We start from the raw sequence: 17091 nt of genomic DNA, 5'->3' as shown, positions 1-17091 counted from the left end.
TATGTTAAGTATACCAATATACATGTAATGGGAACACCAAAAGAAAAGAAGGGAGAAAAGTAGCAGAAAAGATATTTAAGGAAATAATGGCTTAATATTTTTTCAAGAGTACTCCTCGGTGTACATTTTCCAAGCTCTGTTCCAAATAATATCAGTCCCCTTAGAGAGCTGAACAGATCTCTGTTCTTATGACCGATCTTTCTCCAGTGCCACTGCATTGGAACTGGGATCACGGGTGGCAGTTGCTTCTCTCAGTTATAGCTTCGCTCTATGGCTGGGGTCCTGGGCATGGACAGTAACCCCTGATCATCTTGGCTTGCCTCTTCTGGTTTAGATTCTCCCTGCTATACGTAAGCTGAGTTGGGGAAATTTGGGGCCAGTATTTTCAGCCTTCTGTGCCTGGGACAGAGTTTCTACCCTATGAGTTGGGGCTAGGTGGAGAAAGGGAGCTCCAGTCTTCTCAGCCACGTTTTCCTGGAGAAGAACTTCAGCAATACAAGTGAGGGGTGATGAAGCGTGTCAGCAGCCTCCCTTTCCTGGGTAAAACCATAATCCTAGGCTGGGAACTTGGAAAAAGAGAGTCCCATTTTCTTGGCTCTTGGCTGCACCCATCACACTGAGCTGGGGGTAGGGGCCATCTGTCAAGCTTCTCACATTGCCAATCCAGAAACCCCACCTCTCCACATCCTTTTATTTATTTACTTGTTTTGAGACAGGGTTTTGCTCTGACACTCAGGCTGGAGTGCAGTGGTATGAACTTAGTTCACTGCAGCCTTGACCTCCCGGGCTCAAGTGATCCTTTCACTTCAGCATCCCCAGTAGCTGGAAATACAAGGTGTGCACCACCACACCCAGCTATTTTTTTTTCTTTGTAGAGATGGGGTTTTGCCACATTGCCCAGGCTAGTCTTGAACTCCTGGGCTCAAGCAATCTGCCCGCCTCTGCCTCCCAAAGTGCTGGGATTACAGGTTTGAGCCGCTATGCCAGCCTCCATATCATTATTACAACGAAACAAATAGAACAGCAATAGATATTCTATTTGGATTGCAGATCATTCATATTTTTACTGTTTTTTAAAATTCCTTTATACTTTATGTCTGGTCTTGGTCACAGTATCTGTGTCCGATGTACTTTTAGAAAAAATAGAATAATTTAAATTCGATTTGATTTTAAATCCTAAATATCTGAATGTGTTCCCACAAAACGAAGTTGAATATTTCTTTATCAGTTTAAACAAGATTTTTGTCTTTAGCAACTGGAACTAATTCTTAGTTCCAGTAACACATATCTTAACTTACATTAACAGCCACTTAGGAAACATCTAAATATAAAGCTGTGATGGTTAATTTTATGTGTCAGTTCGGTTGGACTGTAATGTCCAAATGTGTGATCAAATATTAGCCTAGATGTTTCTGCAAAGGTATTTTGTGATTGACATTTGTCTTAGTCCATCTGTATTGCTGTAACGAAATACCTACGACTGGGTAATTTATAAATAATATAAATTTGTTTGTCATAGTTACAGAGTCAGAGAAGTTCAAGATCAAAGCACTGGGAGGTTCAGTGTCTGTTGAGGGCCCCATTCCCTGCTTCCAAACTGATGTCTTGTTGCTGCATCTTCCAGAGGGGACTAATGCTGTGTGTCCATATGGCAGAAGGCAAAAGGCAAAAGGGCCTCAGCCTGTTCCTCCATCCCTGTTATAAGGCACTAATTCATTCACAAGGGCAGAGCTCTCATGTCTTAATTACTCCGCAAAGGTCCCCACCTCTTAATATCACCACAATGGGATTAATTTTCAACATAGATTTTGGGGGACACATTGAAACATTTAAATAAGCAAACTTTGAGTAAAACAGATTCGCCTTTATAATGTTGGTGGGTCAAATCCAATCAGTCAATTGAATCCCTTAAGAGAAACAGATTGAGATCCCCCAAAGAAGAAAAATTCTGCCTCCAGACAGCTTTTTGACTTAAGACTGAAACATCAACTCTGCCCTGGGTCTCCAGGCTGCTGGCCTCTCCTGCAAATTTTGGACTTATCCCACAATCACATGATCCAATTCCTTAAAATTTATCTCTCTCTTTCTACACACGCAAACACACACATCCTATTGGTTCTGTTACTCTGGAGAATCCAGATTAATACAGAAGCCCTATTGGGAATTTTCAGCCAAACAAACTAATTCTAAATAATTCTTAGGAATTCCATTTCAAGAGATGTTGTTGTGTTAAATTTCTATTTTAAAGGAGAAATACAAAAGATTTCAAACTTATGAAAAAGTGAAGAGAACCATATAACCTATGCGTAGATATCTTAACTTACACTAACACGTTGACAGGGTCTTTGTAGCAGATCTCTTTTGAGTTTATAAAAAGATCCCTCACCTTGTGGTTGGGCACATGAAACTACAGACTTTTTTTTTTTTTTTTTTTTTTTGAGGCGGAGTCTCGCTCTGTCGCCCAGGCTGGAGTGCAGTGACGCAATCTCAGCTCACTGCAATCTCCACCTCCCGGGTTCCCGCCATTCTCCTGCCTCAGCCTCATGAGTAGCTGGGACTACAGGTGCCTGCCACCGTGCCCGGCTAATTTTTTGTATTTTTAATAGAGATGGGGTTTCACCATGGTCTCGATCTTGATCTCCTGACCTTGTGATTCGCCCGCCTCGGCCTCCCAAAGTGCTGGGATTATAGGCGTGAGCCACCGCGCCCGGCCTGAAACTACAGACTTTTAAGACAGAGTATGCTGAGACTAAACCCGCAGCCAGAGAAGAGCCTAATGATTTGCCAATAGATAAATAAGCCTTAACCAGATAAATGAAGATGGAGTGTTCTTTCATGCCACCTTCTCTTACCTAAAGAAGAGACCCACCTGCTTCTAATCATAATCCTTGAGGGAGTTCACAGGGGATGACCAATCAACCAGTGGTTATGTATGTTCTTTATGGCCTGTCTGCTGAGGTTTCATACTTCTGGTGTGTAAGGTAAAAAATCTGCTATATTTATGACACCCAGAATGTGGATTCCTTGGTGAGGTAGCAGGAATATATCGTATTTAGATAGAAAATTAAAGAGAAAGAAATGTTTCAATTGCTCAAAGTAGTAAAAATGAAATATGATATGGTAATGTTTTTCATCTACACACAATTCTTCCTTTGTACAGTTGTTTCATGACTCAGGACATGATGGCTTATAGTATGATTTTCACATATATTCCTACATCTGAGTCTCATAGCTCCTGAGGCATATAGAGAAGATGCAGTATCACTTTTGGGGAGGTAGTGACTACCACTCTACTAGCAGGTGACCATCAGGGACTGATAGCTGGAGTTTCTGACTCTTCCTACCCCAAGCATGAGTCCCACCTGCATTGCACCATGAGTAGAGATTTGTCCAAAAATGGAAAATTAGATATAGAATACTCGATTCAACCAGAAGTTTAACATGATAATTAAATATATATTGAGCAAAAGTTGAAGCACAATATTTTCTGGAAAACTCCGAGGCCTGATTCTGCTATAGTTATAACCACTGACATGAAGTAGAGATGGTCAATATTGTACAGTACCTGAAGAAGCAAGTCCCCTTCAGAAAACAAATCTACATTGATTTGTGTAAAGGTCTGTTCACTTCTTCCTGGGTTCATGGGTGGGTCGACTGAGCAGCTTGCATTGTTGTCCTTCAGGGTTGCTGAGAAAGAAAATTGGTGTTATTGTGAACATGTGCCATCCCACAGGGATGAAAAGGAGAATCCAGGCAACCCTGGTTCTCAGTTTCAGGATAGCAAGTGTCACTCTGTGTACTGGCACCTTGAGTTCTTCCAAGGTTCCAGTAAGAGCAGTCACATCTGATTGAACACTTACCTCCTCTAGCTGGGAAAAGAGCCCATTTTAACTTTTGTCTGGGCTGTTCCTACTGTGGCTTCTCTACAGGCAAAATATTAATTAAGTTCAAATTCTGCTTCCTCTGAGGTGCCCTTGTTATTTCTCCTGAGGAAAATTTGTTGTGCCTCCTTCGACTCCCTTAGCATTAAAGTCACTGCCATTAACATTGACTTGGTGTATGATGATTTCGTTTTTGCCTTATCTATCAGATCAGGTATAAGTGCATGACATGACCTGTTACAAAAAAATTGCAGATCCAGACCCTCACCTGTTTCACCACCTCTACCACTACCATCCCGGTCTGAGACATTATCAACTCTTGCTGGCCTTCCTGCTTCTACTTCTGCCCCGTGTAATGAATTCTCTGAATAGAAGTGTGCATGACATTTCTGAAAATTATATAACATATAACATCACCCTTCTGCTCCAAAGGCCTCATATATGCACAAAACCCTCCAATGGCCTCATATACACACAAATCTTATGTCCTGACCGTGACCATTAGTTAAGATTCATTTTTTTGTAGCTAAAATTCCCCAAATAACAATAGATTACAATATAAAAGCGTATCTCATGCTCATACTGTATCAGAACAGTGCAGTCGGGGATGTGTGCAGCCCTGTCCCATGAGGCTCCATGGGACCAGCTCCTTGGAGCTCATTCTCCGCCTTCCTGGCCTCAGCCTCAAGGCCTCACCCCTTCTGCTCCCAGGAGGAGGGATCTGCAGAAGAAAGGGTGGCACCATCTCTCTCAAGGAAGCTGCCACCTGACTCCTTTGCTAATAGCCTAATAGAACCACCTTGTTTTGGTTCCCAAATGCCGTCGTCACCCCAAATAAAACCCTAGTCCTCTTCCCCACAACCTGGGCCACCACCTGGAGTGTGTTTGGTCCTTGGAGGACGTTCCATGTTGTTGTTGAGAATGATTAAATAATTGCTGCTTTTCTGCAGTTACCATTGTACTTTGAGCAAAAGTTTCATAAGTTTTGTAAGTTTTCAGAATGTATTATCTGGGTTGACTGGATCCAATTTTAGTTTTTGAGTTTCTTTTCTGAACAGCTGTAACAATTTTAAAGATTAGTATGTCCTGACTTTTGTTCTTTATTAGAGGTCTTCCAAAGAACAAAGATAAATTTATTTTAAAAATAGAATAAAATTTATCCTGTCTTACAGTGATCATATGAGTCCATTTAACCCACATATAAATCTAAGATACATTCATCTTAGTGATTTTATTTAGTTTTTTAAATCTTGGAACATTTTGCTATTTTATCATCCTAAAAACGATTTCAAAGTTCATCATTAAGGATTCTCAGCTTTGCCACGAAGGCTAAAATAATATGAAAACAGAAGGATGATGGAACACAGAGAAAGATAACGTGATGCAGAAATCAGCATTCTTTGGTATTACCCTCCAGTTTTCTTGTTGCCAAAGTTCTATTCAAGAAGATGCGTCTGAAGAAATGGAGATAGTGAGGGCTGTTTTGTCTTTAATTAAATACAGTGGCGGGTTCAGAAGTTTCCATTTTCTTTCCGTAGTGGCAAAGAGAAGACAACTGACAGAGAAAGAGGTTTTACAATTTTAGAAGATAATTTCCTGGGGAGATCAGTGCTTTCCCCTGTGATAATGGAAATGGCTTCATATCTGCTGTCCCAGCCACATGTGGCTACTGAGCTCTGAAAATGTGGTTGGTGTGACCAAGAAGCTAAGATTTTAATTTTACTTAATTTTAATGGATATAAGTTTAAATTTAAATAACTATATATGGCTAATAGCTACCATACTGAATAGCAAAATTCTTGACTCTAATACTTAAAGTGAAAATGATCATATAAATGAAAGTTCAGCAGAGAAATGGAACTATAAAAAGAACCAAAGAGAAATGTTTGATCTGCAAAATATAATACCAGAAATAAAAAATACATTTAATAGGCTTAACAGCAAAATGAACCCTCGCAGAGAAAAGGACTGATAAGCTTAGAGACTGGTCAGTGGAAATTATCCAAAATGAAGCAGCAATGAGAAAACTGAACAAAGAACCAACGGCCTGTGGTACAGCATCAAGCAGTCTAAAATACATGTAATTTGAGTTCTACACAGAGAAGAGAGAGAGAAGACTCAGAGAAAGTATTTGAAGAAATAATGGCCAGAAGTTTATCAAATTTGATGAAAACGATGAATCCACATTTGTTCTTGTTGGAGTAGAGCTGGGGAGGAGTTTATAAAAAACTTCAGAGATGATGCTTACTTGGGAGATGACTTTTCTAAGTTGATGGTCTCATTATCAATCAACTTAGATATAAATTTAAATTTCCCCCAGATTGTCTCCCAAATTTCCAGCAATTCTAAAAAAGCTTTTTAAAAATAAAATAAATTTCATGAGAGGATTGTGACCATTTTTTAACCTTTTGTTCAGGCCCAGAGTCTGCCTCCCTTGTCCATCCTCCCAGGACATGTCTCTGAGCTACCAAGGGGACACATTCTCCCTTATGAGAGGTGACGCTGCAGGGAAGACAGGACGCCACAGACTAACCCCTGTTCGTTCAGCATCACTGAATACAAGTTCCACTTGTGGGAATGGGTTAGAACATCTGTCTTTAAGTAGCAACACAGTTAATGAGCAAGCAGGACAAGGAAGAATAGATTGTGCCCTCTGTGTAATAGAAAATTTTAGGAGGAAAAGTTTTCAAGAAAACAAGAAGAAATAATATCCTAGATCCTCTGTTATATTCAGAGAAAGAGGACCTTTGTTCTGAACCAAAGTTCTATAAGGTAGAGGAACACTTGGATCCTCACAAGAAATGACAAAGCAAAGGGAGGCAGGAGCACGGTGGTCGCATTAAGGACTCTCCCTGGAGAATAACAGCCAGGCAAGGGGACTGGTGCCATCTCTTTCCATGAGCAGCCTGGGACAACAAGGAGCCAGGGTTTGCACCTCGGACAGGCACACTCCCAGGTGAGCATCTGGCTCACCTAATGCACCTGTGTTGAGCAGGTGCCTCTCGCCTCTGCCTGAGGTCTGAAGGCAGTGGTGCAGCTCTCACCAGGACAAAGGGTTAACCCAAGTTACTCCTTTTCCTCTTGTGGCCACAGCCTCCACCAGGGTCCCAGCAGGTGCCAGGGGGCCTCTCACCCTCGCTTTGTAACAGCAGCCACCACTTGCCTGCAAAGTAGTCCTTCACCTTCAGGTAGCCCACGATCAGCCTGAGGACGGACAGCTTGTCCAGCCGTGCACACACGTCCTCAGGGAAGGGTAACAAATTGGTGAGTCGGCTCAGCTCTTGATTCAGTCGGTCGCGGTGCCTTTTGGAAGGGTTGGTCTTGGCTCCCTCTGGAGGCAGTGGCTTAGGACTTGGGGGAGAGAGAAGAATGATCATGGCCCCACTTTCCACTGCCATTTCACTCTTGCATCACCCCAGGGGTTCCAACACTATGCCCTGCACTGTGCAGCCCAAATCCCTGGTGTTCAGAGGCACAATCCCTCGTCCACTAAAAGTGGTGACACTTTCTCTACACTTTCAAAACACTTTCTCTGTTTTGTAGAGACTTGCTATGTGTTTTGTAGGTCTTGCTATGTTGCCCAGGCTTGTCTTAAACTCCTTGGCTCAAGCCATCCTCTCACCTCAGCCTCCCAAAGTGCTAGGATTACATGTGACAGCCACCACACCCAGCTCCAAATCATTTTTATGGGGCCAGCATAACCTCAGACTCCAATCTAGTAAGGAGAGTTCCGTAAATAAAAAGTACGGGCCAGTCTCACTCACAAACAAAAATGCTGAATCATAAATTTAAAAATAACAAACCAAACGCACCGATAAAGGGACTGCATAGTACATTGTGATCAGGTAGAGCTTGTCTCAAGATTCAATTTTAGTTTAATGTTAGAAAATCACTAATGTAACTCACTATATTAAAAGACTAAAGGAAAAAATGTGGTAATGTCAGTAGATGAAGAAAAGCATTTGATAAAATTTGGCGTTCTTTAATGACTGTTTTTCCAAAAGTCTTAGCAACTTGGAATAGAAGGAAATCCCCTAACCTGCAAAGGTCACTTGCAAAAACCAAAAAAACGAAAAACAAAAAGCAGAAACTCACCGCAAAAAGCACAGTTGATAGTAAACCATTGGAAACATACTCTTTGAAACCAAGAACACAAGAATGCCCACCATTACCACTTTTTTCTACGTTAGACGGAAGGACCTAGCCAGTCCGTTAAGAGAAGAAAAATAAGTGCTACGGTCTGAACGTCACCCAGAATTCATGTGTTGAAACTGAGCATGAGTTTGTGATAGTATTAAGAGGTGGGGCCTTTAGAAGACTGTGAAGTCATGAGGGTGGGCCCTCATGGATGGGATGAGGGCCCTTGTGAAAGGACTGGAGGGAATGGGTTTGCCCTCTTCTGCTCTTCCCGTGTGTGAGGATGCAGGAAGAAGGCCCTTGCCAGACACCAAGCAGCTGCACCTTGATCTTGGACTTCCTGTTCCTTATAAATTACCCAGTCTGTGATATTTTGTTGAAGCAGCACAAACAAATTAGGACATAAAAGCTGAAATGGAAAAGGAAAAGAAGCCACTAATAGAAGATTATAAGAGTGTACCTGGGAGGCTCACAAGCTTTCAGCCTGTCAGTCACCCCCTGTAGGGCTTGTGGCCCTGCCCGCACAGTTCAGGAGATCTGGGGTGAGGCAGGACTGTCTGTATGTCTAATGAGCTCCCAGGTTACCTAGTTCTGCTGTTCTGGAACCACACCTTAAGAACCACTGCTCTAACTAGAAGATTTGTAGGTTATTATGGGCTGCATTTTGCAAAATTCGTATGTTGAAACCCTGAAGTACCTCATAATGTGACTATATTTGGAGACGAGTTAAAGAGGTGGTGAATTTAAAATGAGGCCTTGGAGTGGGCCCTACTCCAATCTAACTGGTGTCTTTATAAGAAGAGAAGATTTGGATACATAGGGAGAGACACGAGACACATGCACACACAGAGGGAAGACCACTGGAGCTCACAGGAAGAAGACAGCTATCTGTAAGCCAAGGAGAGAGGTGTTGGAAGAAACCAACCCTGCTGACACCCTAACCTTGGACTTCCATCATCCAGAACTGTGAGAAACAAATTTCTGCTGTTTAAGCCACCTGGTCTGTGGTGCTTTGTTATTGCAGCCTTAGCAAATTCATGCAAAGATATATTGTTAGAATTAATAATAGGGTTTAATAAAGTTGGTAGATAAGAATCAAGATTCAGAAAACCATTACGTTCTTATAAACCAGCAACAATGAATTGGAAAAGGAATTTTTAAAAATACATCCTTAACAATTTCATAAAATTTAAAATGTTTAGAAATAAATATAATGCAAGGCCTAGAGAAAGAAATTTATGCAATATAAAGGAAGCCACTTTAAAAGGCCTGACTATATGTAGAGACAGATGATTCTTCAACAGGGCAAAGATGTTGATTTTCCCCAAAGACATTTGCAGATTTAATTCAGTGTCACTCAGCATCTCTAGAGGCTTTGTTTTTGTTTATTTTTCTTTTTTTTCTGAGGGAACTTAATAAGCTGATTCTATCTCATGATTGTTCTAAGGTTAATATAGATGTGCAGAGATCACAAAGGAGTCAGTCAGGCCTTCCTGAAGATGAAGAAACGTGTTGGGGCCATTAAAACTTATTCCAAAGTGGTGAACTTGGTCTGGACTGGGATCCAGGACCCAGGAACAGAGCCATGCACACAGGGAACCGAATTTAGGACAGGGTGGGAACTGACAAGCCCAGTCAAAGGCTGGACTTCTTGATGACTGTGCTGGCACAATTGGCTTTTCATATTGGAAAAAAAATTGAAATGGGATTCTCATCACACCACATCAAAAAATTACTTAAGGTGGACCATGGGCTTAAAATGTAAACAGCCAAACTATGAAACATTTGGAAGATAGTAGAGGATGCTTTTTATGACATCATAGGTGGGAAGGACACTGTAAGCAAGACAAGAAAGTTCCAACCATGAAGGAACAGATTGATACATTTAAATGATTTGAAATTAAGAACTTCTGCTAATCAAAAATACCATGAAGAGGGTGAAAAGACAAGCCACCAACCATGAGAAGGTATTTTAAACACTTAGGGTTGCTTTACTTGATCCACACATGTTTAAAGAGAAATATTATATTCTTCTCTCTTCTCACTTCTTCACCCATCCATGTGACCAGTAGCCCTTGCAGGTTTCTCAGTCTGAATCCCAGATGCTTTGCTACTATTTAGATCACTGTTCACATGTTTTCCTATTATAGCTGAGCTGCCACAATGTCCTCTTAAGTAAATACGACTGCACATCCTTAGGTAATCCTCTGAGGATACATTCTTAGAAGTGGATATGCTGAGTGAAAGTAAAAAGACATTTTTAAGGCATTTGATAATTATTGACTACTTTTTTCCATAAAGGCTGCAGTAAGTTATGCTCTCACTAGCAATTTGAAAATGCTAGCTTCTTCCTAATCTAGAAAATTAGGTGCTATCAATATAAAAAGTCATTTTAAAATGCACAAAATATAAATGTTCACATTAACATATTCATGTCACCAGGATCCTAGACATTCTCCTCCTCAAAGGTCACTGCCATCCTGGTTTGTAATACCGTAGATTAATGTTGCCATTTGTGAGCCCTGTGGAAAGGAAGCTGCACAGCTTGTGCTTGCTGGTGTCTGGTTCCTGTCACCCAACGTTATGTCCGAGAAAGTCACTCACGTTTTATGTGTAGCCTAGTTCTTGTTTGTTGCTGAGTAGTATTCTACTATGGAAACAGATGTTGCTTGATGTGTCCATCCTACTGTTGAAAGAAGTCTGGTGGCCTCCATCATGACATTTTTGTACATATGTACACATTTCTGTTCTCTCCAAATGGAAAGTGAATTTGCAGGTTCCACTTTAGTAGGCACTGCTAAATAGTTTTCCACAGTACAAGGTGCGTTCCTACTGGTTGTGCAGAGTGGCTTCTGTTATTAATGTAAAAAATGTATCTCATATTTGCCTGTTTTATTTATTTAATTACTGATAATGCCTTTCATATGCTTATTGGCCATTGGTTTGTAAATTGCCTGTTAATGCTTTTGCCTATTTTTCATAGTTCTTTCATCATTTTATACGAGCTAATTTTCTACTAAGCATATTAATCTTATACATGTTACAAATTTTGTTTGCATCTTGATTTTGTTGATGGTGTTTGTGTATGTATTTTAATATCACCTCCATTTTTCTGTTTATCTTTCTTTTTAAAGAGTATCTATTGCCTGATCATTGTGAGAAAAATTTAAAATTCAAACACAATCACTGGAAGTGGTGGCTGTTGATCTTTTGGTGCACACTCTCCCAACCTTGTCCCACGTGAACAGAGAAATATGTCACTGCCTGTTGAGCGCCTGCTAGAGGCCAGGCAGAGTGGATGTGGGAAAGCAACAGAGTCATGGAGGAGGCAGGCGTCAGGAAGGGAGGTGTGGACCTTGAAGCCCTCTGGAGCAGAGCTCTGCAGCTGAGCGGGGCCTCAAGGGTTCTGGCCAGAGGAAAAGAGAGGCCTTGCATCAAGAAAGTGCTCCAACTAACCTCCTGAGGGGGCTGAGGAAAGGGAAGAAATGAAGGGGGGCCCAGGGGGCCTGAGAAGCTTCCATTTCTTTCCTAGGTGGAATGAGGAACTGCTGATGGGAGGTACTGCTTTCATCTTTTACAAGATCCTTTGGGAATGGGAGGACACTGCTAATGGGTATGGGATTTCCAAAAATTTGGGGGTGGATAAAATGTTCTGGAACTAGATAGTAGGGATGGTTGCACATTGTGAATGTACTGATGTACTTGTACATTGTAAGATGGTTAAAAAGGTAAACTTTATATCATGTGATTTAACACAATGAAAGAAAAAAGACCCAATCTGCTATAGTATGATCAAACCAGAAGAGGTGAGAGCAGGAGATGCAGAACTTTCCAGGAGCTGCTGTAAGGGCCACAGGGGATGATGGTAGCCCTGGGCACAGAAACAGGCAGACTGGATATCCTGGGGTGGAATTAGCAGCATTTGGAATGGTTTTCCAGAGAGGGGAAGGACAACTCCAGGGTTCTCCACGGGAGGATGGTGACAAGTAGGACAGGCCAGTTCGGATGGGCTAAGCTTGAGCTGAGATGAATGAGGGTAGATGTCACCTCAGTGAATTTGCCCAGGCCAAACCCTGACTGCCATTCAGACTCCCCTCTGTCTTATACCCATATACAATTACTCACCAAATCCTATCTGCATTTTCTTCAACCTACGTGCAGATCCCAGCCACTTCTCACCCTCCATGATTCCCTGTCAAAAAGGCCACCAGGGCCTCTGTCTGGAGTCCCAGGTAGTCCCCCACTGTCCTCTTGACTTCTACCGTCCACCTGTCTCTCTCCATAAAGCAACCAGAACCATCCAACACACCATTCCCCTGCCAGAACCTTCAGTGACACTCTTTTCCTGAGCCTTCATCTGTCTGCTGTTTCCATCACTCAGCTCCAGTTTTGCTCCAAGGAAAGCCCACCTCAGGGAATTTGCATTCACACTGTCCCCCAGATGGCTTGTATCATGCCCTGATGTATATTTATTATGTTTAGGATGTAGGCTACAGAAGGGAAGGTTTTGTTCTTTGCTGGATTCCTCATGCCTAGGACAGGGTCTCTCAGAGTCAATGTTCAGAATGAATCTGTCAAATGAGTGAATAAGTGAAGTTTCTGACTCCTCCCCTTTCCTTATGCTCTGACATTCTTAATATGTTGACTCTTATCTTCCTGCCTTATGGCCACTATGTGGCTGGAGGTATGGTATTGCATCTGCATCCCAGGCAGAAGTTGGCCATGCTCATTGCCTTGGATCAGGAGAGCAGAAGCCTTCCCAGAACTCCCAGAAGACTTCCACTTGGGTCCCATTGGCCAGAATGAGGTCACATGTCTGCCCTCAGCTGCAAGGGAGCCTGGGAAATGGGCCTTGATATGTTCCGCCCATCCTGGTCCATTGCCTGGGCCAGTTGCTCTGCTGCCGAAACCTTGTGCAGATTTGACCCTGGGGAGAATGGGGTTGGAGGTGTTTTGATGGCAGAGGCACACGTTTTGCGTGATATCCTTGCACCTTCACTGAGGTCCTCTGTTCCTAGACAGATACGAGTGTCCTTTGCACCAGAGGGTTGCAGGGCTAAGTGCCAGCTTCCATGTTAAGAAAGAAACATCCCCCAAGGTCACGCTAGTTACAACTTGTTCTCTATGTGGTATGAGTAAAGAAACCTGCCAAGCTGGAAAGCTTAGTGGATGCTGAGAGACCTCACAGCCTCTCTGACTCCCCAACCAACACACACACTAAACCTGCTCTGGACTTGACTTTACCTTGCAAAGGAAGACCAAACCTGTGAGAACAGGCAGCCAAGTCTGCAGGTCTGTACTCCAGCCCCGATCTCTCCTGGCTCAGAATCTCACCCAGGGGAGGATAGTCTTCCCCTAGCACAAGCCTCACACTTCTTCTGTGGAAGAAGACCTCATGGTTGTTCTGATGACCAAGTCCAACTCCCATCAATACATGTACAGATTCTGAGGATCTGATGGGAAAATATTTTCCAAGAATGAATCACCTGCTATGAAAAAAAAAAGTTGTGGCCGGGCGCGGTGGCTCAAGCCTGTAATCCCAGCACTTTGGGAGGCCGAGACGGGCAGATCACGAGGTCAGGAGATCGAGACCATCCTGGCTAATACGGTGAAACCCCGTCTCTAATAGAAAATACAAAAAACTGGCCGGGCGCGGTGGCTCAAGCCTGTAATCCCAGTACTTTGGGAGGCCGAGACGGGTGGATCACAAGGTCAGGAGATCGAGACCATCCTGGCAAAAACGGTGAAACCCCGTCTCTACTAAAAAATACAAAAAACTAGCCGGGCAATTTGGTGGGCGCCTGTAGTCCCAGCTATTCGGGAGGCTGAGCCAGGAGAATGGCCTGAACCCGGGAGGCGGAGCTTGCAGTGAGCTGAGATCCGGCCACTGCACTCCAGCCTGGGCGGCAGAGCAAGACTCCGTCTCAAAAAAAAAAAAAAAAAGAAAAAAAAAGTTGTTTTAATCCCACTCAAAGGGGAACTGCTGCAGAGATGCTTCTATTACAAAAGAAATAATATTTAACAAGAAAACAAATAAGAAAAGAGTCATGAAATACTTTTTCTGCCTTCAGGAAAAAAATAATGAGGGCACTTCATGTAGAGAGAGTTTGATAGAAGGCAATGGCCTTCCATGTGACACAGCAGCTCAAAGCCAAGGCAGGAACCAGAGCTTGAGGCTGGATGGAGCTTACCCCTAGCCCTGGGCTCTTCAACGGAGCAGAGCAGCGAATTCTTTTAAGAAAGCTTGGCAAGACTTGAATTCTAAGTATAAAGTATTACTTTGCAGAGATTTATGGCTTTAGAACTCGGCTGATTTTCAACCACATGCACAGCCTGATTTCAGCAGTGGATAGAGGAGGTCGCCACACCTCAGTTACACCTCCAGGTTGATAACATGAGCGACAGAAGTCTTCAAGAAAGCATTTGAAAACACAGTGATGTGTGCAGGTGCTAGAATCCCGATGTCTGCCTTACAAACCTCCCCCAGGCTCTGTTTCAAAGCATTTTATGCAGATTTTACAAATGATTCTACCGAAAGTCCTTAGAAGTGGGTTACATCTTCCAGTGCCCTAAACCTTTCAAATGCACCATGGCATCCACATTTCTACGTTATGCAGTGACCCAACACAAGGGTGAAAATGGTTGGCAAACCACCACAAAGCTGGTGCAAGTTTCTACCCTGTGGTGTTTGCAGCAGGTCAGGAGAGAGCCAGACAGGAGGGAAGGCAGCTTGGCAGGTGCCACGTGGGCTCCCCATCAGCTGCCACCAGCTTCAGAGGAGGATGCATGGCCAAGTTGGGAGGGGCTTTGAATCGCTCTCCCCATTTCCCCACCCCATCCTGAGCCGGAGGAGCCCCTGGAGCCCTGACTTTAGCATCCGCGACGCTGTCCCACGTGGCCTGCCCAGCCTTGCCAGCAGGACCAGAGTCTCTTCCACACAGCCATGGGGAGTGGTGGGGAAGAGGCCTAGCTGGGAAGCTAAGACCCAGGTCCAAGCCAGAAGGCCATGCGGCCACCCCACCACCCAGCGAGTCGCAGAAATCCCTAAAGTAATGCACTTGGAGCAACTCAGGAAACAAGACAGCACAGTGTTTGCAAATGAGGCCAGTTTTTACACTAGATCACTGTTAACCGACCACTTAGCTCAGTCCCCCATCAACTGGTTGCAAACTTAAGACGTCCACAGTTCACCACGGTTTGACTCCCCAGACACCTGGAACTCTGTTGCCATCAGGTAAGCTGTGTACTAACGCAAAATCACTGCTAAATGTGCCCACGCCTTTTAATTTCAACTCTTTCTGTTATGATTGTTAATGAAACAACAGCAAAGAGAAAGTGTTTCTTAGTGAACTACGATGGATGCTTTGGAAAGACTCGCAGTATGGCTGCAGAAAAAAAAAGTTGCTGCTGAATTAGTCTACACATCAGGATCATATTGAGATGCAAGTGTCTTTAAACTGAAGACAGTAACTTGTGGGTGCGATTTATGCACACACACACACACACACACACACACACACACACCAAAGAAGAAGAGGACCCCAACCAGCATCAGAGGATTAGCAAATTGATAGCCATTGATATTTTCAGTTAAAATAAAATATTTAAGGTATTTGTAACACTCTTAAAAATTTCCCATTTTGAGCATCTTTTTCAGTTATCCAATGATTGCTGGTTCTACTGCCCTGGAAAATAAATTTCTCCTGAGGAGTGTAGTTCTGAGATATCTGTGCCCCTACTGAAGAGTTTCATGAGCTTTTGTTTATTGTGGTAAAATACAAAGACAAATTTCACCATTTAAAGGCAGTAGGTGCAATCACAATGCTGTGTAACCATCACCTATAGCGAGTTCCAGAACACCCTTAGGAAACCCGTCTCCCCTTAGCAGGCACTTCCCCTCTCCCCGATATCCTCCCCCGCCACCCCCGTCTGCTTTCATACTCCCTGGATGTCCGTTCTTCTGGACATTTCGTATTAACACTTGTGTGACATTTCATATCTGCACTTTTTTTATCAGGCTCCTCTCCTGGCATTTTGTGTGTTTTTAAATTACATGGAATGAGAATTGATGTCTTGAGATCTTTTGGAAGTTTTTCGGACGCGGACCAGCCTTCTGCATTTGAAGCTCACGCAGGGCAGCCGGGCTCTCCCCAGGGTCGCCGCGTCCCTCGGGAAGGTTCCAGGACCCGAGCTCTGAGGCCAGCGGGGTCTCCGCAGCCATCGCGGCTCAGTTTCGCACAACCGCTCGCAGGCCCCAACCCAACCTCTGGGCACTGGACGAAGACTCAGGGATTTGTGTCCTACACCGGATTTCCCATTTATTCTTCCTTTAAGAGCGTCTGCCCAACCCTGGGGCCGCAGCGAACTCGGCGGTGCCCCTTCCCCATCTCCACGCAGCTCGCTCGGGCCTGACCTGGGGACCCGGAGGGGACCCTGACCCGCTGGGGTCCTCCACCCCGCAGGGCCTCGCATCCCCTTCCCTGTGCACGAGGTGGGGGCTGCCCACTTGGCCTCTCCGTCGCGACTCCACCTCCGTGACCCGGAGACTCCATCCCTGCTGCGGCGCACACCCTGTAAACCCGGCCCTGGTTTGAGGCGCAGCGTCCTGGAGGGCGCAGATCGCAAAACGCCGGAGACCCCAGCACGCCCTTTCCAGAAAGCGCGCGACCCCGCCCGACTAGTGCCCGAACGAGGTGTTGAACTTACTGTCAAGGTTAAAAATCCCCAGCGGCAGGTTCGGGGTGGGGGTGTCTTTAAAACGAAATCCTTTCTCCGCAGGCTCCCCGGGAGCTGAGCGCCAGGGCGCCGCGGGGGGCCTCAGAATTGGCCGCCAGAGCTGCAGGGAAGGGCCGCGGACTGGGGGACAGGCCCGGCTCGGGGACTGCGGGAGGACGCAGGGGTGCCCCCGCCTTCCTCTCCGCACCCCGGGCCCGGCCGCCCCCACTGCCCGACGCGGTCCCCATCCCAGGCTCGGTCCCCAGAGGCGCCGCTCGCGCCCCCTCGGCCCCGCGTACCTCCTCCGCACCGGCTTTTTCCTCTTCTTGACGGCGTACTCGCCCCCGGTGGACAGCAT

The 17091-nt window shown here is 44.5% G+C and overlaps 1 protein-coding gene across 1 annotated transcript in view; it reads right to left on the bottom strand.

Moving 5' to 3' along the window:
- The window catches only part of LOC111527932, a 61724-nt gene extending 44633 nt beyond the window's left edge, over window positions 1-17091 (bottom strand). The window contains 3 exon segments of the mRNA XM_023194501.3: window positions 3566-3687; window positions 6952-7232; window positions 17033-17091. Coding sequence (XP_023050269.2) covers window positions 3566-3687; window positions 6952-7232; window positions 17033-17091 — 462 coding nt within the window.

This window comes from Piliocolobus tephrosceles, chromosome 19 (assembly GCF_002776525.5).
Source record: "Piliocolobus tephrosceles isolate RC106 chromosome 19, ASM277652v3, whole genome shotgun sequence".
Taxonomy (NCBI): domain Eukaryota; kingdom Metazoa; phylum Chordata; class Mammalia; order Primates; family Cercopithecidae; genus Piliocolobus; species Piliocolobus tephrosceles.
Note: the sequence above shows the minus strand (reverse complement) of the source record. Positions and strands in the feature narration are given on the sequence as shown.